The sequence below is a fragment of the Xyrauchen texanus genome, chromosome 1 (assembly GCF_025860055.1).
Source record: "Xyrauchen texanus isolate HMW12.3.18 chromosome 1, RBS_HiC_50CHRs, whole genome shotgun sequence".
Lineage (NCBI taxonomy): Eukaryota > Metazoa > Chordata > Actinopteri > Cypriniformes > Catostomidae > Xyrauchen > Xyrauchen texanus.
In genome coordinates, this window is record NC_068276.1 from 17,208,434 (window position 1) to 17,234,379 (window position 25,946).

Here is a 25,946-nt window from a genome sequence, read left to right on the forward strand (position 1 = left end):
CCCCTCGAGTCTTTCATGGCTCCGCCCCTCGAGTCTTTCATGGCTCCGCCCCTCGAGTCTTTCATGGCTCCACCCCTCAAGCCTCTCACGGCTTCGCCTCTCGAGTCTTTCATGGCTCCACCCCTCAAGCCTCTTACGGCTTCGCCTCTCGAGTCTCTCAGGGCTCCTCCGCCTCTCAGGGCTTCCCCTCTCGAGTCTTTCATGGCTTCGACTCTCGAGTCTCTCAGGGCTCCTCCGCCTCTCAGGGCTCCGCCCCTCGAGTCTCTCAGGGCTCCTCCCCCTCTCAAGCCTCTCAGGGCTTCGTCTCTCGAGTCTTTCAAGGCTCCCCCCCTCAAGCCTCTCGAGCCTCCCAGGGCTCGGCCACTAGAGGCTCCTATGGCTCTGCCTCCCGAGCCTCCTACGGCTCCCCCTCCAGAGCCTCCTACGGCTCCACCTCCCGAGCCTCTCACGGCTCTGCTCCCTAAGACTCCAGAGCCTTCTAGAGATTCGCCTCCCGAGCCTCCTGCGGCTCCGCCTCCCGAGCCTCCTACGGCTCTGCTCCCTAAGACTCCAGAGCCTTCTAGAGATTGCCTCCCGAGGCCTCCTGCGGCTCTGCCTCCTCTGCGCCACCTCCCCGGCTCTGCCTCCAGAGCCTACCAGGGCTTCACTCCTGGAGCCTTCTGGCGCCACCTCCCATGGCGTCACCTCCCTCGGCTCTGCCTCCAGAGCCTTCCAGGGCATCACCTCTGGAGCCTCCTCTGCGCCACCTCCCCGGCTCTGCCTCCAGAGCCTACCAGGGCTTCACTCATGGAGCCTTCTACTGGCCACCTCCACGGCATCACCTCCCTCGACTCTGCCTCCAGAGCCTTCCAGGGCTTCACCTCTGGAGCCTCCTCTGGCGCCACCTCCATGGGCTCCACTTCCTGAGCCTTCCAGGCCTTAGCCCCTAAAGCCCCCTTGGCTCCACCTCCAGAGCCTTCCAGGCCTTAGCCCCTAAAGCCTCCTTGGCTCCACCTCCAGAGCCTTCCAGGCCTTAGCCCCTAAAGCCTCCTTCGGCTCCACCTCCAGAGCCTTCCAGGCCTTCAGCCCCTAAAGCCTCCGTCGGCTCCACCTCCGGAGCCTTCCAGGACCCCACCTCCAGAGCCACCTACGGTGCCGCCTCTGATGGCTCCGCCTTTCACGGCTCAGCCCGGACTTCCTGACCCTCTACCTGTCCTGTGGCCTCTTCCCTGGCCTCCGGACCCTATTCCTGTCCGGTGGTCACCTTCCAGACCCCCGGACCCAGTCCCTGTCCTCCAGTCGCCTTCCAGACCTCCTGACCCAGTCCCTGCCCTATGGCTGCCCCCTAGACCTCCCGACCACCCGCCTGTCCACTATGTTCCCCCTGACCTTGCCTTGAACTGCCCATTGACCCCCATGGACTGTTTCATTTCCCTTTTGTGCCTTCTGCCCCCGCGAGCTTACACGCTCGTTCTGTCCCCCGCGAGCTCACACGCTCGTTCTGTCCCCCGCGAGTTCACACGCTCGTTCTGTCCCCTCGAGCTCACACGCTCGTTCTGTCCCCTCGAGCTCACACGCTCGTTCTGTCCCCTCGAGCTCACACGCTCGTTCTGTCCCCCCGAGCTCACACGCTCGTTCTGTTCCCTCGCGCTCCTCGCAGCCGAGCGCGGCCGTCAGGAGCCGTCCTATTCAGAGGGGGGAGTACTGTCACGAACCCCGCTCCTCTGCCCCATCTCCGCGTTCGCGAGCATGCACACATGCACTCCGCGAGCGTTCTCACTTCCCGCTTCCTCGCTCCGCCCCTTGGAGCTCGTACGCTCTGTTTCCTCCCTCGCGAGCTCACACGCTCGTTCTGCTATTACGAGCTCTCGCTCGTAAACTCTCTCCCCCCTCTGACTCACATGCTGGCTTCTCACGCGCTTCCAATCTGCCAGAACAATATGAACACCTGCACTCACGCGCTTCTTATCCCCACACATTAGTTACACCTGCCACAGTCCCAATCACCTGTCATTGTTCACACCTGCACTCGCCCCTATATAACTCACTAGCCTTTCGTTTGTTTAGGGTTGGTTATTGTATTTAGTTCCCCGTATTGTTGCCCTGCTAGTCTCGTCTAGTTTTGACCTCCCTACTGTTTTACCTCTTAGCTTGCCAACTTGTTCCCCTGTCTCCGTTCCCACTTGTCCCTAGTTGTTAACTGTTTTCCCGTCTTCGACCCTCTTGTTTATATCATTGATTCCCCTGCTCCGACCTTACGCTCCCCCTTGACCATTCTCTCTGGATTAACCCTGTTTGTACTTCTGCCTGCTTTTATTACGAATAAAAGCAGTTTATCATCACATTGTGACTGTCTCAACTTGTGTGTGTGTACTCGGGTTACAGTTATGAAAGCCAGATTACCTGATTTATTGTTTAAGCTAATAATACGTAATAACAGTGAACGTTACACACAAGCGCGGCATATCAAGAAATGTACAAATCAGGATGTATATCGTGTGTACTCTCTCTCTCTCTCTCTCTCTCTCTCGCACACACACACACACACACACACACACACAAGCGCGTAAACAGTGAACGTTATGCATTTATCAGATCCTTCAAAACCTCTCGGTTTTCCTTTACCTTTTCATTGTGGTAGGTTATATTCAGCTTCCTTTGCTCTTCAAGTGCAAGGTCGATCCGAGATTTTCCAAAGGTTTTCAGTGTAATTTGACACTGGATGTGAGCTGACGACTTTTCATGCTTGGTTAAAGCTGCGGGCAGGTTGTTCAAATCACAATATCCCGCTGAAGTCCAAACAGTCTGACTGATTGGTTTTTAGCCAATCTTTTCTTACATACCAATCAGTTTGAAATGATCGGATAATTTTTGGGCCCCATCTAAGGCTGGCGTAGACCTCCCTCTTGCAATTAACTCCTATTTGGAATTAAAATCGAGCTTGGAAAAATTTCTTAATTCCGTGATTACGGCTGGTGCTGTCATTTTGAATTTTGCGGGGATTAGGCATGTACACTAGCTGTGGTGTAATGACGTTAGCTACGCAAATGTCCAGGAATATCTCGATTTTAATTGGTCCATGTCTGATACGTAACGGAGATGATTACGGGCATAACATATTTACGTCAAAAGGCACAGCAGATTTGTGCTTTTGCCGTACATGTTAAAGAATACAGGATCGAAGTGCGCATGCGCAACATGGGTTTTCCGCTTGTCGTCTGCAATGAATGGACCGTAAAAGCACTGCTTATTGTACCATTTGTTTTTAGTTGATTATGCGTAACTGCTACATTTGTCATCATAACGTCTAAACAATTGGAATAACACACATATTGCATGTATAAATCACAAGAATAAAAAGTAAAAATCCAAATACAAGTTTATTATTTAATAAACATTTTATTTTTGAATTTTGGCAGGGTAGGCAGTGCCTAGTTTGCCTACCCAGACCGCACGTCAGTGATATATATATATATATATATATATATATAGGCTATAATTACATAAATCCTATTCATTTTAAGACACCTTTGCAAATAAATGCAAATTTGCCTTTTGCTCCAATATGTCATTCGCCGACGTCTTCGTTCATTCTCTTTTCAACGCGCAGTTTTATTTGCATTTTCACATGTGCATCCAAACACAATTTTCAGCCCAATGTTATTATATCTGCTTGCGTCAATAGTGGATTCAAGTTCAGACGGATGATCGTACGAGTGTCCAATCAGTGGGGATTGTAGTGAATCAACAGTGCAACAGCTGAGCCTCGATTTCTAGCTTCAATGGACGACTGGAGCAACAAAATTAAAAATTGGAACTGGTGAGTTGGCTAATACGAAGATGAAGCGAGAAGTAACTGGATGATTAAATATATCTTACATTACAGATTTACATTATCAAATTTACTGGTTAGCAAACGTCAAATCAAGAGACCAAAAAAAAAAAAAATCTTGAAGACGAATGAACTGACAAGATTTTTTAAAATGTATCTGTTTATTATAAAACTATAAGATTTGTATTGTAGATTTGCAATTATTTTTAAAAGCAATACTGTTTGTCTTTTTAGTAAAGAATACAAAAGTGCCACAATGAGCACATCCTTTATGACAAACCTGAAAATCAGGTTATAGCTGAAGGACATTTTCCTTCCAATACACACCCATGATTTGGCATCAAAAGGGCAGATGACTTCATGATTATTTCAAAATCATTCATCAAACACACCTTTAACATTATTGATTACAATGAGTAAATAAGCAATATAGTCTCTTAAAACAATAACATTTTCTTTTTACCCCCTGTCCCAGACCAGGTCCTATCTCAAAGACACCATACACACTGTGTAACAATGAATTTATTTATCCTGGCTATTAAGTGTAATTTCCTAATTGCATATGCATCAAAAGTATAGAAAATGACTATTATTCCCCACAAACTTTGCTTTTGTGACCAGGACAGTGATATTTTGAAATGTAGCTATTTCCAATGTGAAAATGGGCAAATGTGTCTTTTCGTTCACATAAAGTCAGAAAAAACAACATATGAATCCAAATTCACATGTATTTATACTAAAGTAATATTCAAAGCCATGCTGGTCCATAATGGTAACAAGTACCCATCTCTTCACTCGGTGCACCTCAAAGAGAATTACAACAGAATCAAGACCTTGCTGGACGCCTTGAAGTATGATGAGTATGGCTGGGAGGTCATAGGAGACTTCAAAACGGTGGCATTTCTGATGGGTCTCCAAGCGGTTCTACTAATTTTACCTGCTATCTTTGAGACAGCAGGGACACCAAGGCACACTACCACAGGTGGGAGTAGTCACAGCGGACCGAGTTCTCTGTGGGGAGGAACAACGTCAAGTGGGAGCCACAGGTGGACCCCCGGAAGGTGCTGATGCCACCACTACACATCAAATGGGGCCTTATTTTTCAGAGCTCTAGACAAGGAGTCGGCAGCCTTCAAGTACCTTCAAGACTTCTTCCCTAAGCTGTCTGAGGCAAATGTCAAAGCCGGTGTCTTCATCGGACCACAGATAAAGAAGTGTTTTGGATTCATATGTTGTTTTTTCTGACTTTATGTTAAGGAAAAGACACAAATTCGCCTGTTTTCTCATTGGAAATAGGTAAATTTCCAAATATCACTGTCCTGGTCACAAAAGCAAATTTTGTGGGGAATAATAGCCATTTTCTATACTTTTGAGGCATAAGCAGTTAGGAAATAAGTTATAACACTTACTACCCAGGAACAAAAACTGTGTTACATAGTGGTATCAATAGAATTATTTAATACAAATATTTAAGCAAATCTTTGATGTGTTTGCTTTTAACTGTTCCTTTCTAGCTCTTTATTCGGTAACTTTGTATAACTGATGGGTGCATTTGTATGATTTCAGCTCTGAAGACATGGCTTCCCCCAGTAGCTTTCTTTCTGAAGAGCAGCTCATGTGTGCCATTTGTCTGGGTGTATTCACTGACCCCGTAACTACGTCCTGTGGACACAACTTCTGTATGACCTGCATCAGAAGACATAGAGACAGCAGTCCATATGCAAAGTGCCCACTCTGCTTGGAGCCATTGGACAAAAAACCTGATTTTAAAATCAACACAACAATAAAAGAAATCACAGAGGGCATCAAAAGGAAAATGATCCAGAAGAAGCCTGAGGTGACCTGTGATAGTTGCCCAAAGAAGATGCGATTCGCTGTTAAGTCGTGCTTACACTGTGGAACTTCTTTCTGTGAGACTCACTTGGAGCCTCATAAAACTGCCGAAAAACTCATGAAACACAAACTGATTAACCCTGTGGAGAATATTGATGACTACATTTGCAAGAAACATGAAAGACCTCTGGAGCTGTACTGTAGAGATGATCAGACAGCTGTCTGTCAGTTCTGTACGGAAAGTGACCACAAGACCCATAACACTGTTACTTTGGAGGAGGAGAGCTTGGTAATATTACACAGACTTCTCAATAGACATGTCTTTTGTTTTTGTACTTTTATGTTGAAATTCTTGTTTAATTCCTGTTTCCTGTTAGTTTTGTAGTCCGTTGTAGTTTTATTCCTTGATTGGTTCTCCCTGATTATTTCTCATCCCCTGATTGTTTCCCCAGGTGTTCCTCGTTCCCTTGTTTGTTCCCTTGTGTATTTAAGCCCTTGGTTTCCCTGTTTGCTGTGTCAGTTCTTGCATGTATGAATGTTTTTGTCTATGCGCTGTGCCAGGTTCCCTGTGTTTTGCTTTTCCTTTTGCGAACTTACTTGTTTGTTTTTCAGTTCAATAAAGCTGCGTTTAGATCCTTATTCCTTGCCTGCCTCGTCACACATTAGGCGGTTCTCGAACACAGAGAAGTGGCAGTAACAGAAAGAAAGGTCAAGTGACCAAGTAATGAAATGTTCCTTTCTCTCCACAGAGATTGCTAAAGAATGAGAAGACTGGGGTATATCTGAAAATTCAGGACAGGCTGCGGAAAATTTAAGAAATTAAACATTCTACAAGGTTTAACAAAGTATGTGTGGTAGCTCATCGTAATAAGCTTTTGTTTGTCAACATTAGTAAATGCATTAGGTGTCATCAACTAACAATAAACAATGTATTTTTACAGTATATACTAATCTTAGTTAATGGTAATTTTTAAAAACATGATTGTTCATAATGTCTTAACTAATGTTAGCACATATAACTATCATTTTAAAAACGTATTAGTGTACAGTATGTTGAAATAAACCTTAAACCAGATTAATAAATGGTGTTAAATTATTGTTCACTGTTAGTTCATGTTAACTTACGTTGTTAACTAATATTAACAAATGTATCCTTATTTTGTAGTGTTACCGTAAGGGTTATTGTCTCCAAAGCAGGTCATTGGATCTCTTTTGAGAACTTTTATGTAATGCTTTTTTGTTGACTTGTACGTTGGGTCGTCCAATTTACGATGCTTTCTTTTTAAACTTTCAACAGCAAACCAAAGAGAAGGAGACTGAAGAGAACACCAAGTTTTTCAAGGAAATGTTGGAGAGGAGCCTTGCAGAGCTACTTGAGCTGATGGAAGAGAAGCATAAAGAAACAGAGAGGCGGGCTGAGGAGCTCATCAAAGAGCTAGATCAAGAGATCGTGGAGCTAACGAGAAGAAAGACTGAGCTGGAACAACTCCCATTACCTATGGATTATACACAGGTCAGAGTCATTCCCACTGGGTCACTTTAAACACATCAAAGCCACATGTGCACATGGCTTAAGGGTCTGTTTCCCTCTATTCTAGATACTTAGCCTCCAGCACAAGCCCTTATGCACCAGTTACTCAACTAACATGAGCATCAGCTGTCATGACCATGGAAGTATTCTGAGGAAGACCTTATCACGGCTTCAGACCATCCTAGATAAGAAAATGAGAGAAACTGGTACAGTATATATTCACCCAACAATTACACCTTCACTCACATGCACCCATTGAATAGACAGAAATTTTAATAAATAAATACAAATAATTATGAATATAATGTATTTCACTGCTCTTGCTTGTAGTTTCCAGAGAGCTGCGGAGTATACAACATTTTGCAGGTATGGAAAATTATTAGCTGTAAACATGACATTTGTCAAGAATTAAAAACTAAATCTTCTCTTTCAGAAAAGAAACAAAGATAGTTATAATTATAAAAAATATAATTATTTATAATGAGAATCTATCTATATATATATATATATACACATACACATACACACAGTTGATGCCAGAAGTTTGCATACACTTAGTTGGAAGTCATTAAAACAAATTTTGAGCAAACTGTAGTTTGCTATAGTCATGCATGAATTGTTGTCAATAGTCTACAGACAGATTGTTTAACTTTCTTTGATTCTTAGATTGTTTACATTCACTAAGTTAATTGTACCAGTGCAATTTGAGTGGGTCAGAAGTTAACTGTGCCTTTAAGCAGCTTGAAAAATTCCAGAAAATTATGCCAAGCCTTTAGGAAATTAGCCAATTAGCTTCTGATTGGAGGTGTACCTGGTGATGTATTTTAAGGCCTACCTTCAAACTCTGTGCTTATTTGCTTGACATCATGGGAAAATCTAAAAAAATCAGCCAAGACCTCAGGAAAAATATTATGGAACTCCACAAGTCTGGTTCATCCTTGGGAGCAATTTCCAAATACCTTAAGTTACCACGGTACCAGGTTCACCTGCATAGACAATAGTATGCAAGAATAAACACCATGGGACCGTGCAGCCATCATCCCGTTCAGGATGGAGACACATTCTGTCTTCTAGAGGTGAACATAGTTCATGTGCAAATCCTTCCCAGAACAACAGCAAAGGACCTTGTGAAGATGTTGGAGGAAACAGGTAGACAAGTATCTATATCCACAGTAAAACGAGTCCTATATCGTCATAACCTGAAAGGCTGCTCAGCAAGGAAGAAGCCACTGCTCCAAAACCGCCATAAAAAAAGCCAGACTACAGTTTGCAAGTGCACATGGGCACAAAGATCTTATTTTTGAACTTTTGTCTGGTCTGTTGAAACCAAAATTGACCTTTTTGGCCATAATGAATATCGTTATGTTTGGAGAAAAAAATGGTAAGGCTTGCAAGCCGAAGAACATCATCCCAACCGTGAATCATGGGGGTGGCAGCATAATGTTGTGTGGGGGTTTTGCTGCTGGAGGGACTGGTGCACTTTACAAAATTGATGACATTATGAGGAAGGAAAATTATGTGGATATATTGAAGCAACATCTCAATACATCAGCAATGAAGTTAAAGCTTGGTCACAAGTGGGTCTTTCAAATGGACATTGACCCCAAGCATACCTCCAAAAGATGTGATAAAATGGCTTAAGCACAACAAAGTCAAGATATTTGAGTGGCCATCACAAAGCCCTGACCTCAATCTGATAGAACAGTTGTGGGCAGAACTGAAAATGCATGTGCGAGCAAGGAGGCCTACAAACCTGACTCAGTGACACCAGTTCTGTCTGGAGGAATAAATTAGAATTCCAGCAACTTATTGCGAGAAGCTTGTGGAAGGTGGGGTTGTGTATATTTGATGATGAAGCTTGATCATTTGTCAAAATTTGCAGCAGCTGTTCAAAATTGTGGCAAAATTCCCATCCATAGATAGCAGGTTACCAAGACCTGAGTGCCAGTTTGCATTGAACATAAATTTTGCACTTGCAACATGCACACAAGATGATTGGGCAACATGGGTTCAAGAAAGACATGAATGTGTAAGATAATGTTAACAATATCAGCAGAATCAACGTTACTATAATTACATTTACAAACTGAGTTTTATGGAGGTTGGGTTGCAGTGTAAAGCATTGACATGTTTCCTTTGAACATGGTATAAATGGGGGGGGTATACTTGCTTGTTTTGATTACATATTGTATTTGCTTTAAGGACACTATTGGTTAGGTTAAATGTTGTATGCTAGGAGGTATGTTTTTCTCATTAAAACCTCCTAATATGCACCATGAAAAAAAAACTCGTCTGATTATGACATTTCACTCTCATTTGGCGGCAGGCTGGACATTTTACTGGGAATCTGCAGCCAAAATTGTAATGAAGCTCGTAATTTAGTTTTCCAATAATAATGCCAAGGTAATGCAATTTTCATGAGATCAGGCTGGTCTAGTCTGTATTTTAAACATAAATGGACTTACACAAATTACAGAAATGTACACATGTAAGTGTGTTTTAAGTTCATTTTTTTAAACATAAAATTTTTTTTCACTAGCCTGAAGACAATGACCCTAACTTGACCTAAAAGTTACATTTGACTCTTCAACCTTATTTTTTTTCAGTGGATGTGACATTTGACCCTGACACAGCTTATCCTGAACTCATGTTGTCTGACGATATGAAACGGGTTTGGAATGAAGGCACTCCACAGAAGCTTCCTGAAAACCCTAAAAGGTTTGATGTTTGCTCATGTATCTTAGGAAAGGAAGGGTTCTCCCAGAAATTCTACTATGAGGTTCAAGTCAGTGGGAAGATGGAGTGGGATTTAGGTGTTGCAACAGAATCCATAAACAGGAAAGGCGATATCGAGCTCAACCCTGACAATGGATATTGGACTATATGGCTGAGGAACACGGAGGAGTATGCAGCAAATGATGACACCCCTGTACCTCTCAACTTGAAAGAGAAGCCAGTGAAAGTAGGAGTGTTTGTGGATTTTTATAGGGGTCTGGTCTCTTTTTATGATGTTGAAGCCAAGTATCATATCTATTCTTTCACTGGGCAGACCTTTCCTGAAAAGCTCTATCCATATTTCAGTCCTGGAGAATACGAGGGAGGGCAGAACTCAACCCCTCTGGTCATTACATCTGTTAACTATATAGAATAACACAATTACTAATTCTACTGGTTATAATAATGTTTTATTGCCTGTTTTGTTTCTTGTTTCTTGATAAAGCATCACAGATGTTTTATGCTTATGTTGTTTATTTTCAGTTACAACTTTTACAAAATAATTTTCAAGTGCTATTATTAAGTTTTTGATTGTGATATGTTACTTTTTATATGAAGAACCCAAATGGCAAATTGCCTTTTAAATGACAATATACACTTTAAACAATGTACAAAAACTGCAAAGGAAATTAAAGAAAATGTATTAGATTAGACTATTATAATTGACTAATTAGAATAATTGTAGCGTTCGAGAATATGTAAGTGAAACAAAGTGGAAAAAAGGCAATTGCACAATTGTAATACTATCATTAAACACATAATATGGAATGAGTCACATGATGCCATGCGAGGTTCGAATGTGTGAACGGCGAGCTCTGCGCACTTTGCTAGTTTTTATGCTTTTTGTGTCATAAACCGGTGTGATTCGATACATGCTGACGATACATCCATAACTGTTCTAGGAAGACAATATGCCAAAGAATTCAAAATGTCTCTCTGGTGATATTAAAAGACACTTACATGCTCAAGATGACCTCCAACAAATGTTAAAGGCCGAAATCAATGTTTATGGAGACCACCTGGTCCTCTGTGGGCGTGGCTTGGGAGGCACTTAAGGCGGTTCTTAGGGGTTGGATCATACAGTATGCCTCATTCATCAAAAAACCTAAAGCACGAGAACTCTTGGATTTGGAAGGGAATATTAAATGTGGAGAGGCATACTGTAGCTGAAGTGCCGAATGTCTTCTGATGGCCTCAGAGAATTGACCCGATTGAAATACAGATATAATACAATTTTGTTGCAGATGGTGAGGTTTTGGCTATTCAGGGCAAGACAGTCATACTTTGAGTCGGGGTACAAAGCAGGGAAGCTTTTGGCTTGATATATAAAGCAGAGAGAGTCTTTCTCTACCATTCCTTCAGTGAAATCTGCTGGTGGTAAAATATTGACCTTGGCCATTGATATTAATAATGCTTTTAAAGAATTCTATCTTGATTTCTATAGTTCCACATCTTCGTCTACTGATGAAGATATTGGAGCATTTGTGGAACCATTAGAACTGCCCAAACTGAGGACTGATCAAAGAAATTATCTTGTTTCTGAGATAATCTTGGAGGAACTTCATGAGGTAATTAAGGCCAATAGTCAAGGCTTCGGGTCAGATGGCTTTGCCGCTGAATTTTTTAGATCTTATGTTACAGAACTGGCTCCACTTTTATTAGAAGTTTATACGGAATTATTAAAGAATGGAAAGCTTCCACTAACCATGATTAAAAGGAACAAAGGTCCAAGCGAGTGTAATTCCCCTGTCCAATTCCCATGATCCAGCTAGACAAAAGATTATTGTCAAAAAGTCTGGCTAACATATTAAGTAAATTTATGACAAAGTAGAATTGGTTTATATTTTTAAGTTTTGGAAATATACGGGTTTGGGAATACTTTTATTGGATGGATTAAGTTACTTTATAGACAACCGGCAGTGGCAGTACAAACAAATGGATTAATTTCAGATTATTTTACTATAGATAGGGGCACCCAGCAGGTATGATTATTATATTTTCTTGTTCGTTTTCTTTTTTGTGTGTGTATTCTTACATGTGACAGGGGTATTCGTTGGGGGTCAGTGTGGGGTTGGTGATTGGGGAGGGGGAGAGTTAATAGTGGGGGTTAATTGTTGATTCAATGTATATATGTTGTATTTTTCTTTGTTATATTTCTATGAATCAATAAAAAAAATTGTATTGAAAAAACAAACAAACAAAATATAACAGCTGAAACACCCAATAACAGAATAAAATTTAAAACATTTAGTGATTCTGAATATTCAAACTATTTCATCTTTCTTATACTGTATAACTCACAGTATGTCAGTGTTTGTACACATTACACTTGAACACTTTAATTTTGTCTGCAAGACATTAAATATTTGTTCTCTTATCTACAGATGCAAGTCAGGCTTAAAGGGATAGTTCACCCAAAAATGAGAATTTTCTCATAATTTACTCTCACTCATGCCATCCCAGATGTTAATGACTTTCTTTCATCTGCTGAACACAAAGATTTTTTTAAAGCATATCTCAGAGTGTTGACCAGAACTTTTAAAGTCCAAAACTCTCACGGAGGCATTTTCAATATAAATCTCCACTTTCTCTTTCTTTTTTTGGCTATTTGTATTTTGTCCTGCTCCTACTTGTTGGGGCTGGTCAAAGGTTGAAATTTATAATAAAAAGGGACTTACCACACCTATGATATCACTTCTGAAGACATTGATTTAAAAACTTTTATGCTGCCTTTGATTTTTGGAAAGTTTGAGTGAAAATATTTCTTAAATTACCTTTTATGTACATTAGCATATATGGTAGTCTTGAGCTGCCAATTAAAGGAAATATTACAGGAATAGTTCACCCAAAAATAACAATGGTCTCACCATTCACTCACCCTCATGCCATCCCAGATATGTACGACTTTCTTCTGTTGAACACAAACTCAGCTCTGTAGGTCCAAACAATGGTATTTAACAGGGTCCAAAATTTTAAAGCACCAAAAGGTTAATAAAGGCAGCATAAAAGTTATCCTTATGACTCCAGTATTTAAATCCATGCATTCTGAAGTAATCCAGTTGATTTTGGGTAAGAACAGACCAAAATCTTGCTCCTTTATCACAATAAATCTTGACATCAGCAGTCTTCTTGACAATCATGATTTCAAGCTCGATTTCACTTCCTACAGCACATCTACTGCTCTGTGCGTGCGTCAAGCACTAGGACGTGTAATCAAGCATGATATCATGACCGTGCCCAGAGACTGCAATGGCAAGATGTACAGTGAAAAAGGAGTTACATTTTGGTCTGTTTTAACCCGAAACGTATAATATTGCATCTGAAGACATGCATTAAACCACTGGAGTCGTATGGACTACTTTTCTACTGACTTCATGTGCTTTTTGGAGATAAAAATGTCTAGTCACCATTCACTTGCATTGTATAAACCTACAGAGCTGAGATATTCTTCTAAAAATCTTTATTTGCATCTTGTTGCTCATAAAACTTGATTATATTGACAATTGGCAAAAAACATTCAGTTATCATTGAGTTCCCTCCTTGAATAGTTCATCATACTTTAAAATCAAATTTGTTGAAATAAATGATGATGCACCTTACACTCACTGTAAACAATTTTTGTCAGGAAGCCTAAACAAATGCGTTATGTGGTAACATCTAAATTAACTGGTTTTATGCAAGTCAAAAGTGTGATTTAATCTGACAAATTAGGTGTAAAAATACGGCATAGCCCGATTAAATCAGGATTAAATAAAGTATAAACAGATCCTTGAGGTAACAAATGCAGGTTTACTTTTTTCAGTGAACTGTAAAAATTGAAAGCATGCTATTGTTACTTTAACAAGCTATTTGTACTTGATTTAACCCCTAAACATTAATTTTGTTGGTGTAACCCAATTTGTCAGTTTGATTTTTTTCAGATGAAATCACATTTTTTGACTTAAAACCAATTAATTTACATGATCTAACGCTTAAATTGAGATTTGTTGGTGTAACCTTATGTATTTTTGTTGTTTCAGTGTTTAAATAATATTTTTGATTTGAATAAAACCAGTTATTTTTGATGTTGCCACATGAAGCAAATATTTTAGACTACCTTTAATTTTTTTATGCAAGCTAGGCTATATACAGTATAATTTGCTCACCATTTAACCTGTCAATTGAAACCATTTATCATTAAACTCTTGGCAAATTTTTGGTATCAATTGGCATGGCAAGGTTCTTTGTAAATTAATAATAATAAATAAAATAAAGGACCCACCATTTCTTATACCGAGACTTCTGGTTATTCCTTCACTCGTGGCAACATTTTCAGAGAGCTGTCTAAACAGCTTCTGAAGTTGTAGCAAAAGATTGTCCTCACCACAGTCTTCTGCCGGGTCTGGCTCATAACTAAAGTGATCAGTCAAAATGTCATTAAAGTTGTCCATTAAAGAAGGAGAGCTAAATAAAGGAAGGCAAGTACAGCAGCAGGAGCCATAATAATAATAATAATAGGCTGATAATATTAATAATAATGTTGTTGTTGTTGATGATGATGATGATGATTACCTCTCCACTTCATGTCTGAATTCTTGGGTCATGAAAAGACATTGCAATACTGCGTTCAAGTAGCAGGTGGCACCTTGGTTTTTCAGGCCATTAAATTGGACTTCATCACATCATAACTGGGCCACATCACGCAATAAGCACAAACATGTCAAAATAGGCCTACTAAAAACATGTTATGTGTGGTGGTGATGTTTTATTTAGTCAACTTACCTGTCGGGAAAACCAGATTCAGCACAGGTCTCCTCATGATAAGCTATTTGGTAAAGTAGGTATTTCAACTAACACATGGGAAGTCAGCACGCTGTTTCCAAAAGTTCCGTTACCCGAGGATCAGCAACAGTATGCCGACTCACTGACATGCCCGGTCTCCAATCAGACATATTTGTAACAGCTCAACAATTATTTTTCCTCGTGTGTCGACTGGTAGCGCATTGCGTCAGTTGCATGGGAGACCACAGTTCAATCTCCAATGTAATGTGCGTGTTAAGGAGGTTGCATTTTGTCTCTACTAATGGTTAAGGTTAGATTTGGGTTTTGGTTGGGTAGATTGAATAAAATATGCATTTCTCTTCACTGTTTTATACCATTCAGCTGAATTTTTATATTTATTTTTTTATTACAACTGGCTTCTGGCAAACTCTACTAGATATAAACTCAGCAAAAAAAAAAAAAAAACACTTTCAACTGCTTTTATTTTCAGCAAGAAATAAACTGAAGTTTCGCAGACATGTGACTAACAGAAATGGAATAATGTGTCCCTGAACAAAATCAAAAGTAACAGTCAGCATCTGGTGTGGCCACCAGTTGCATTAAGTACTGCAGTGCATCTCCTCCTCATGGACTGCACCAGATTTCCCAGTTCTTGCTGTGAGATGTTACCCCACTCTTCCAACAAGGCACTTGCAAGTTCCCGGACATTTTTGGGGGGAATGGCCCTAGCCCTCGCACTCCAATCCAACAGGTCCCGGACGTGCTCAATGGGATTGAGATCCGGGCACTTCACTGGCCATGGCAGAACACTGACATTCCAGTCTTGCAGGAACTCACACACAGTACGAGCAGTATGGCTGGTGGCATTGTCATGCTGGAGGGTCATGTCAGGATGAGCCTGCAAAGGGTACCACATGAGGGAGGCAGATGTCTTCCCTGTAACGCACAGCGTTGAGATTGCCTGCAATGATAACAAGCTCAGTCAGATGATGCTGTGACTCACCGCCCCAGACTATGATGGACCCTCCACCTCCAAATCGATCCCACTCCAGAGTACAGGCCTTGGTGTAATGCTCATTCCTTTAACAATAAATGCCAGTCCGACCATCACCCCCGGTGAGACAAAACCATGACTCGACAGTGAAGAGCACTTTTTGCCTGTCCTGTCTGGTCCAGCGAAGGTGGGTTTGTGCCCATGGGCAACATTGTTGCCGGTGATGTAGGCCTGTTGTAAAGCAGGTCTTTACCAGACAAGCCCTCAGTCCAGCCTTTCTCAGCCCATTGCGGACAGTCTGAGCACTGATGAGGGACTGTGCGTTCCTGGTGTATCTCGGGCAGTTGTTGTTGCCGCCACCCCTGTACCTGTCTGTACCTGGATGTACTGATCCTGTGCAGGCGTTGTTACACATGGTCTACTGCAAAGACAATCAGCTGTCCTTCCTGTAGCGCTGCGCAGTGGTGGCTCAGCAGTTGAGGCTCAGGGTTACTGACCAGAAGGTCGGGGGTTCAAGCCACAGCACCAACAAGATGCCAATGTTGGGCCCTTCAGCAAGGCCCTTTACCCTATCTGCTCCAGGGGTGCCGTATCATGGCTGACCCTGCACTTTGACCCCAGCTTAGCTGGGATATGTGAAAACTAATACATTTCACTGTATATATGCAAAAAACTGTTTATAATGCGCCACCAAAATAAAGGATTATTCGTCTTCTTATTGGCCTGGCCACATCTGCAGTCCTCATGCCTCCATGCAGCATGCATAAGGTGTGGTGTTCACGCAGATGAGCAGGGACCATGGACAACTTTCTTTTGGTGTTTTTCAGATTCAGTAGAAAGGTCTCTTTAGTGTTTTTAAAACTGTGACCTTAATTGGCTACCATCTGTAAGCTGTCCACAGGTGCATGTTCATTAATTGTTTATGGTTCATTGAACAAACATGGAAAACATTGTTTAAACCCTTTAAAATAAAGATCTTTAAAGTTATTTAAATTTTTACAAAATTATCTTTAAAATGCAGTGTCCTGAAAAAGGGAAGTTTCTTTTTTTTGCTGAGTTTAGATGGATGTCACACTTGTTTATATGCTTTTAACAATTACCGCTTTAGCGATTTTAGAAAACGGAGGTGTTTTCAAATTTGGTCAACGTATACCAATTTTGGCTAAAGAACAATTGGCACACACTTGCCAATTTTTATGATGTGTAGCCCAAGCTGGTTTTCTCATCCAAACATTTATTATGTACCTTTTGTATCTCCTGTTGGATGATTTGTAAATGCAATTACATTTTGAGGCAAATTTTGAATGTATTTAAAGCAAATTACGTTTAGCCATCCAGGTTCAAATAGTGAATTAAATTAGTTTGCATTAAAATATAAATAGCATCCTAATGCTCTCAATCTGACAATTGGCGTTTGCATCAGAATTTTATCGGTATTTTACAGAGAAAACAAGCACACTGCGTAATATTTCAGCCGATTAAAGTACTTTTATTTACAACTAAGTTATACATTTGTCCTGGATATTATTTCCAAATTTCCCATGGCAAGTTATAGCCTAGTTTTACTTTTGAATTAATGTCTTAAAATATTTTGTTGAAGTCACAAGGGAAATTGTCAAGTGTACAGGAAATGAAATAGAATGTGCTACGCTAAGCTTTTAAGACGTTTGCGATAAGAATAGGTTATAATGAATTTACAATAAACACAAACATTTCCCTGCATCTTCAGTATCTCTCACTTAGATGTGTTCTCCATACTTGGATGTGTTCTGATATAACAAGAGATCAATACAAGTGGGCAGAGAAGCTAATTTGGGATAGTTCACCCAAAAATAAAAACTCAACACTCATGATATGATTAGTAACTGGGGTTGTCAAGCTCCTTAAAGGACAAAAAGCAGCATTACTGGCAGAGCCAAGTACATACCGTCCTCTGTTATCAACAGTTTTGGGTAAATTACCAAGTTATCGACTACAAATTACTTCTCTAAAATTTTTAATCACATTACTTTACTGATTTCACCAAAAAGTTTACTTTTTTCACTCCGTAAATTCAAAATACTTTCTATATCTCTATATTGTTCACTGCGCATCACCCTTAAAATGACTGGTTAGGGGGTGCAAGCCCTTCCGCTCTCACAGAAACACAAACAAATGTACATTTTTACTATCCTTTAAACGTACAACTTTAATTTCACAGCTCATGTATCAGCACGATAGACGCTAGTGAAGGGCTTGACAGTGCAGGTTCAAGTGATACCATCAGCCAATCAGTGTTGTCAGGTCAATATTCTTCTGTGGCTCCAGAGAAATTTAAGGTATTTATGGCTCACGAGATTGGCTTAAAAAAAAAAAAAAAAAGGTTCCAGAAGAGTGTCCATTCTCTGCAGACATTAAATGCATATACTGTTTAGAGACACAATAGGTATCATATGTCATACAGAGGCATTGTGAACGGAGTACATGTTCTACATTGTCTTTATTTAGCAAGAGACTTTTTGTATTTCATTCAAAACAAGAAAAATTAATACAACTTTAAAACTGACTTAATTGGACCCATCCATTAACATTAATAATAAAACAAATAAACAAACAAAAATTCAGATGCAAATCTACTCGGATGCAGAACTTTGACTGGACGTTGTCAGTGTTGATTTGCCACGCTGCTGCTGAGACTTGAGCTTCTTATAATATTTCTGGAGGAGAAAGTAAAGGGATGAATGTTACAACTATACTGCAATTTAGCAATTTCTGTTTACAGTCAATATTAAAAATGAACTGCTGAACTCAAAATATCTGATCATGTTCATGCGCACACAGACAAGTCAGCTGAGAAAAATGTTATTCATAACAACAATGAAAGGCAATAAATAAAAATTACATGGTATTTACAGCAATGTTCCTGGTTCAATACAAATAAGGCATAAATCGACAACATTTATTGCATAATGTTTGTTGTAAAAAGTCAAGGTAACGCTACTACATTTTATTTAATTGGCCCTGCGAACTTCCATTCTAAGTGACTTACTGTACATGAAACTTTTGCTTTTTTTAAAAAGGGATGAGGGACGAGTTGAAATTGCTTTTTTGTGGCAATCAACATGCCATAAAAAACTGACGATAGAGCTTGTCTTGTATTTAATCAGGATGAACACTCTTTTAAATGTTTATCTATAATGTTGGAGTAATGTGATAAAAGTAAAGCATGTTACATCATCAGATTACTTTTTTCAAGTAACAAGTAATGCAATATTTTTTATTTTATACCATAATATTGGAGTTACTTTTTAAATAAAGTCATGCGTTACTTTTGTACATCTCTACTGTCCCTGTATTGCAAGAAATCAGGAGTAAAAATGTGCAAATTTTGGGGAGGAGACGTAGTGCATGATTGGCATTGAGTGTGAGGTAAGAGATTATTTAGCAGATAGAGATGAGTCACTTCTAATTAAATGTATGGGCATTCCAATTTCTCCCAACCAAGAAGCTCTAGCACCCAACAGTCAATGGATATAGAAAGGAAGTCCCACCTTGCAGGTAAAAGAGCCAATCACCTTTTGCATACAGACATCACCTGTCAATCAACTCGCGAACATGCATGCACATTTCCTGTTTTAACATAATATGAGATCAACAACATTCCAGTGAAACGTGGTTGATTTAGTGTTAATACACGCTGTATTCAAAAATCAGTTAATGCGTTTAGGCAGATGGATTATAAGACTACTCTTCCACTGGCCATGACATGGTACACAGGGTGAAATACTCGCTCAAGCCACTGGTTTATGCAGCTGAACTGCTCCGTGTTATAGCTCCCCTTAACTGGGAGAATGGGATGAGAAAAGCTGACTCTGGATCAGTGGCTCCGAGCAACATTCTACATCAATTGTGTACGCAGAAGAAATGTCTTAGTTTCTAAAAAAGATTCTACATTTATGTTCTATAATAAACAAGTAGTTTGATTCATGAAACAATCCGTCTTTTTTTTGTAGCATTAGAAATGATTCCATTCAAGTTACATCAACATACACCTTTGAAGTTGTGGCGTTTTTACACACCGTGGATCAACTCAAAACTAGCGTGCACGGAGATGTCTTAAGTGAAACAAAATTATTTATTTATCAGACTTATTCCTTGAACATGTTAGACTGGCATTCCCCAATTCATTTTATCCTGACTTTGAAAAACATCTTAAGTTGACTCTGACATTGTCGATGAGCACAGCACATGATGACATATATGATGCAGGTTCAAGCGTTGGACTTTGCTGCTTTAGGTAAGACAGTGGTATTATTTATGTTGGCTGCCATGCTGATGGAAAAACAAATCATACATTTTCCAGTTATTGATTATTACTTAAGACCTACTTTCTAAATATCTTTTTGTTTACCATGTTGTTTTGATATGAGTGTTTTACAGTAGCTGGCATGACCTGTAATGTCTCTTGTTGCAATGCATGGCTTATTTGTATGGAATGCATAGCATAACAGAAGAGGAAAAAGCAACTCAAAAGTACTGCAAAAGTAATTTAATGCTTTACATTCCAAGTTACTTTAAGGAGTAGCGCAATATTCAAAGGAGTTACTTTTAAAAGTAATGTTACCCAACACTGTTCTCTATAATGTTGTTCAGGTAATTAATCTTGTTGATTGCTTTTTTCAGCAGCATGAGGTTTGCTAAAAGGTCTCTAGCTGAAATTTTTTTATTTAAGTGCTGAATTGAATGAACTGGGCTGGCAGTAATCAGGCTTGGGTGTTCCAGAAGAAATCAGGATGGGGCAAATACTTTTACACAGCACTGTGTATGTGCATATATATATATATATATATATATATATATATATATTAGGGCTGTCGATTTAACACGTTAATTCAGTGCGATTAATTTTACCAAAAATAACGCGTTAAAAACATTTACGCAATTAAATCGCAATGCCCCCGGACCATAAGGAAGATTCCTGAGAAATGCAAGCTTGTAGTACCACCTGTTTACTCCAGAGGGCAGTAAGTGAAATTCCAGCTGTATGAGCAACGCACAGTTTATACAGTGAAGAAAACACTCGGAGCGCAAATGCGATCTAAGGGATCTCAAGATGTGTTTACACATATAAAATAAAATAATTATATATATATATAATAATATAATTTTTTTATATTTAAATATAACTAATTGTATACTGATTTTTAAATATGTCATTTTGAATAACAAATATGAGTTTTTAGGGATTAAAACAGTGATTGGAGAGGGACTTCAAGAGGGACTTCAAGAGACAGTTTTTCTGGATTTACTATTTATAGGTATGCGTTTGAGTAAAATTAAAATTTTTGTTTTATTCTATAAAGTACTGACAACATTTCTCTCATATTCCAAATAAAAATATTGTCATTTAGAGCATTTATTTGCAGAAAATGACAACTGGTCAAAATAACAAAAAAGATGCAGTGTTTTCAGACCTCGAATAATGCAAAGAAAGCAATCCTAAGAGTTGGGAAAGTTAGAGCAGAAGAAAGCAACATTAAAACACTACTACCATCACTAAGATTGCTGTTTTCATCTGTTTGTGTGTAAGCAGGTGTTTTATTGTGGAGTGTGTTTGATTGGCCGGTTATATAGCCCAAAATTTATGTATACAAGTCCCTTCGGACTATAAGTTACAGGACCTTTTGGATTTGGTTTAAAAATACGTAAATAAAAGGTGCTTATTCATAGTCATTCTTGTACAAGACTGAACACCTAATCTACTTCATAGAGAAACACTAACATACTTTACTCAAATAAAGTGCAATTCATTTTAACTGTTAAATTGTAATATGTACCTCCATGTTCTGGTAATGCCGTAGGCTACCACAGTGACTTTTCTTTGCAGTTTCCTCATTTTCATAGAATAGAGAGCAAAGTCTGCAGAAGAAACCCATTTTGGGCACCACAAAGTCAGCCCCTATGAAGGACATAGATAAAACAAAAATAAGAGACATACGCCGTTATCAATTCCATTTATGGACTGCCCCAGATCTGTCAGAAAAAAAAAAAGGAAATCTATCAAACCAAACTAGAGAAACTTTTCAAAAGGAAAAAGCATGCTTTTCCATTATGCAAGCATTTCTTATGTGGGCTGACTACATTAAATTCAGAAGACAGAGAGAAGTATTTTTAGTTGCAAAAATGCATTAGTGCTGATGCAAGACAACTGTTTGTTACTTCTAGTGCATCTCTTACCAATGGGGTTGTCTGGACTATATGGGGGCAAGGTGAAATCTTCAATCACAGGAAATTGAGAACAGACTTTCTTGGCTTCGGGTTCCTCCCTCATCTCAGTCTCACGTCTTTGTTTAGACTCTTCTGAAAATGTAAACAATTTCACAGTTCAGGTAAGAAAACACAATGGTATCAACAAATAGGACACATAAAATAATAGTTCTTAATAATAATAGTTTTGAGAATTAATGAGATTCCCCATGTACTATGCAGAATAAATAAGGTCTACATGCAAGGGCCAGAAACATGCCAGTCTGGCGTACCTTTGATTGTTGTTTTTTTGTCAGCAACAGGCATTTCAACAACAGCTCTTTCTGACTCCGAATAGTCATCAACTTTGTCTCCATTCCTCTCATCTGACCCGGAAGAGACAATCTCTGTGCTAGATGAATCTGGAACTCTCATGGTTTCAGCCTTTTGGGAGTCTGGCTCATCAAGCTCTACAGGGTCTGGAGCTGAAGGAGGACTCTCAGGTTTTGAGGCAGTTGGTGCCGGTTCACCCTCTGCACTCGTCTCAGGCTCATCTGACTCTTTGTCACTCTTTGCTGCATCTCTTTTACCCCTTGTGGATCTTTTCACTACAGAGCGACAAAACAGACAATTGACTACACCATATAATACTCACTGAGGCCATTATTATTATTATTATTATTATATATTAATCTGAGGGTGCAACCACAAAATATTTATTTTCCCTCTTTACTCACCTGGAGTCTGGCGAGCTCTCTTTTTGGCCCTTGTAGCTGTCTTTTTTACTGCCTCCTGTACCTTGACCTCTTCACTGGGTGGCTGTTCCTCTTCCTCCTCCCCTACTTCATCCACGGTTACAAAATTCATCGAACAAAACTCTTCCAAGTCATAGGCATCTTCCTCTTGGCTTGGTGATTGCTCAGGCTCCTCTGGCCTGGGTGGTGTTTTGAAGTTGGGACTGGTAAACTTGGGCTCACTCTGCTCCACTTCCTCAATCTCATCACCATCACCCTTGGCCTCATCCAGGGTTACAAGAGTCTGAATAGATAAAACAAAGGCCAAGCCAACAACACTGAAAACAGATTAACTGCAGGTATAGGAAAGAACAAAACAAAATCATGGTACTAATTACATTATAGTCTTAATGATGTTTTGATGAAGCTTGGTATGTTTAAGGGTCCAGTTAAGTGGGAAAAACTGACCTCAGGGTTGAATGAATCAAGCTCCTCCTCCTCTTCAACAATCTCATCAAGTGTGACCAGGCCTTGAAGTTCTTTTTCCAACTGGTATTCTTCACCTCCAGTTTCCTCATCTACAACTTCATTGACAGTCAAAATTGTCTCAGGGACTTCTTCAGCCATTGAATGCTGTTCCTCATCTGCTGCTTCAGGAAAATCCTCCTCACCCTCACTGACCTCATCAAGAGTCACCATAGCATCACGGGAGGGAAGGTCAGACATCATAGTTGCCTCATCTTTATCTTCCATGTCTGGAGCAGAAGTTTCAGACTGCTCGGCATTGCCATTTTCTGATTTCTCTAACTTTTTTGTAGAAGTTGTCTGACAGTCTTCCTTCTGGACAGGGGAGGAAGAAACAGGCTGGGTTGGTTCAATGCCAGTGCTTTCTTTCGTGGAAGAAAAGGTCTGTGTCGGAAAACTGGGGTTCTCCTCTGCAGGAGCTGAAGATCCTAGAGGAGTATAAAGCTCTGTACTCTCGCTCTCAACAACAGCAGGTTTCACTGCAACAGGTTCCAGTTGGTTATCCATGCTCTCTTCCTGAGGCTCATTCTCTTTCTGCTTTTGAGATTCTACAACCTCAGCAACTGGCATGGTTTCTTCAGACTTTGTTTCAATTTTACCTGCAGTGTCAATAACTTTAGGGTCCTTGGTCTCAGAAGATCTAGTCTTGTAAGTAGTAGATCTAGACCTTGACTTTTGTTTTGGTTCATTAGCTGGAGTAGACTTTGCATTAGAAGAGATGGTGGAGAGAGCACTGGGATCATCCTGGACTTTCTCGTCCTTGGCTAAAGACTCAGAGCTTAAGGTCACAGTTTCCTCTGTATCATCCCCTACTTCGTCGACCGTCACAAACTCATCAATGTTAAAGGGAAATGGTTCCTCAGACCATTTAGTCTCTTCCTCTTTTGCCTGGAAAGCACAAATACTTAGTTAGCGACAGATATCTTCAGTAATAAGACTGAGACTAGAGACAAACCAATGACTTACATGTCTGTTGATGCTTACCTTTTCGATTTTACTTGTTTTTGTGTGACTTCTTGAGGGCTGTGAGCTCTTACTATGACTCTATGAAAAGCACATAATACAAACTAGGTCAAAACTTTCAAATGTGAAAGCGATCTTTCCACCAGTTTAGAAAAAAGAAACAAGAAACTTCTCCATTAATTGATATATTTGGTCTTTCTCACCCTGCGATCATCAACATGCCCCCTTGATCTCTTTGATGGGGGGCTAGATTTACGCCTGCTCTTCCGGGAGGATGACCCTGATGGCGGTGTGGAATGCCTTGAAGGGGAATCTTCAGAATTCCCCCTGCTCCTGTGGTTAGCAGCTGCTGCAATCTCTGGGAACAATGTGTCCATTTTCCTGCTTCTAGTTCTGGAGTTCTGAGGCTTTTTCTCTTTCTCAGACAGCACACTTTTTCTATCAGATTGGGTGGCTTTCTTCACAGCTTTATCCGCTTTATCTGATGAGGGTGGCTTCTTAGAGCTTGATGGAACATTGTTGGTGGTTTTCTCTGCAGCTTTTTTCTCTGCTTCAGCCTTTTTTTTGGCTTCCTGTTCAGCATGTTTTAATGAAGACGGCATGTGACACTGATGAACAGTTAATTCCTTTAAAATCTCCTGTGTTACTGTAGGAAAGTCCACTCTCATATCATCAAAGAGTGGAGGCACAATTTGGGGACTGTTTGAGGCAGTTTGATCGGAAGTGGAAGGATCTGAGCTTGGAATAGCATCAGATGCGGTGGCTGCCTGGACAATCTTCTCACCAGGTTGGATTTGATCACTAGGTTGAGTGTTAATTTCACTTTCAAAAGGTTCAGTTGGTTTATGGTCATCTATTTGTTGAGGGATATTGGCAAGTTCTTCTTGACTCTGAGTCTCCATGACCTCCATTTGAGTTTCTCCACTGCTAACAGTTGTAGCAACAACCTCCATTTCTGACTTCAACTCAACATCACTGTCTTTTGCCAACTTTTCTTTGTCTTCTACAAATCTAAGAACCAATTCTTTGGAAATAACTTCATCCTTTGGAATATTCTGATTGTCCACAGGTGAAACCTTATTCTGATCAGCTGTATCAATTGAAACAGCAGATTCTGTGGTGGAAACTGGGGTATCCAATTCATGCTTTACATTTACTGGTTCCACTAAAACAGCTGGTTCTTCTAAGAGACCCAATGATGCCAATTCCAGCTCTGCCTTCTCAGACTCATCTGCAACTGCAAATTCTGAAGAAATAATGGAGGATCCAACTTCAATCTTTGCTTTCACAGAGTCAGTATCTGGGGTCATCATCACAGTTTCATTATCAGTTTGGGCATCATTGTGGGTATCCATTTCTTTCATCTCAGGAGTAGATGTTTCTGCATTAGAAGATATATCAACCGTCATGTCATTGGGAGCTGCAGTGATTTCAACATTACCAGTTGCAGCTGTGACACTGTCAGCTTCTAACTTAACTTCACTATCACTTGTGCTTTTAGCAGTAATTTCCTCTCCTTCAGTCATAATATCAGTGTCAGTTGGGGCAACTTTGTCTGTAGTGATATGTGGAACTGCAGTCATGTTGTCCTGGGCACTACTAACATTGCCAACAGTGGGAGTTGCTTCTGAAGTAGCAGCACCATCAGTTCTAGATGCAGTAGTTGCTGCAGCTGCTGGACTTTGTGCTTTGATGGTATTAGGTTTCCCCTCTGTAGCTGCTGACTTACCGGGAGGTTTAGCTCTAAGAAGAGAGTTAAACATGACATTTTTTCTCCATATTTCCAGAACAACT

The 25,946-nt window shown here is 40.0% G+C and overlaps 2 protein-coding genes across 7 annotated transcripts in view; one reads left to right on the forward strand and one right to left on the reverse strand.

Annotated features, from left to right (window-relative positions):
* Positions 1-3,708: 3,708 nt before the first annotated feature.
* LOC127645044 (zinc-binding protein A33-like) lies at positions 3,709-11,991 on the forward strand. Its single transcript, XM_052128564.1, has 8 exons — positions 3,709-3,799; positions 5,378-5,933; positions 6,394-6,443; positions 6,810-6,816; positions 6,942-7,157; positions 7,243-7,381; positions 7,506-7,541; positions 9,782-11,991. Exons 1-8 carry the CDS (start codon positions 3,762-3,764, stop codon positions 10,324-10,326), a joined length of 1,587 nt encoding a protein of 528 aa, XP_051984524.1. The 5' UTR covers positions 3,709-3,761; the 3' UTR covers positions 10,327-11,991.
* A 6,174-nt stretch (positions 11,992-18,165) lies between these two features.
* LOC127643423 (zinc finger protein 638-like) overlaps positions 18,166-25,946 on the reverse strand; it is a 50,946-nt gene continuing 43,165 nt past the window's right edge. For all 6 annotated transcript variants that reach the window (XM_052126531.1, XM_052126460.1, XM_052126208.1 and 3 more), the window contains 8 exons: positions 24,356-25,895; positions 24,174-24,233; positions 23,133-24,077; positions 22,668-22,968; positions 22,224-22,538; positions 21,922-22,044; positions 21,522-21,643; positions 18,166-18,401 (listed from right to left, as the gene is read on the reverse strand). In XM_052126531.1, the coding sequence (XP_051982491.1) occupies positions 18,318-18,401; positions 21,522-21,643; positions 21,922-22,044; positions 22,224-22,538; positions 22,668-22,968; positions 23,133-24,077; positions 24,174-24,233; positions 24,356-25,895 (3,490 nt within the window). In that variant the 3' untranslated portion in view covers positions 18,166-18,317. The remainder of the gene's footprint in view (positions 18,402-21,521; positions 21,644-21,921; positions 22,045-22,223; positions 22,539-22,667; positions 22,969-23,132; positions 24,078-24,173; positions 24,234-24,355; positions 25,896-25,946) is intronic.

Bases quoted from the DNA above. Each gene is read 5' to 3' on its own strand.
- LOC127645044 (XM_052128564.1), top strand. From the start codon at position 3,762: ATGGACGACTGGAGCAACAAAATTAAAAATTGGAACTG. The intron at 3,800-5,377 runs GTGAGTTGGCTA...GTATGATTTCAG, and splicing joins AAAATTAAAAATTGGAACTG to CTCTGAAGACATGGCTTCCC. The intron at 7,542-9,781 runs GTATGGAAAATT...ATTTTTTTTCAG, and splicing joins GAGTATACAACATTTTGCAG to TGGATGTGACATTTGACCCT.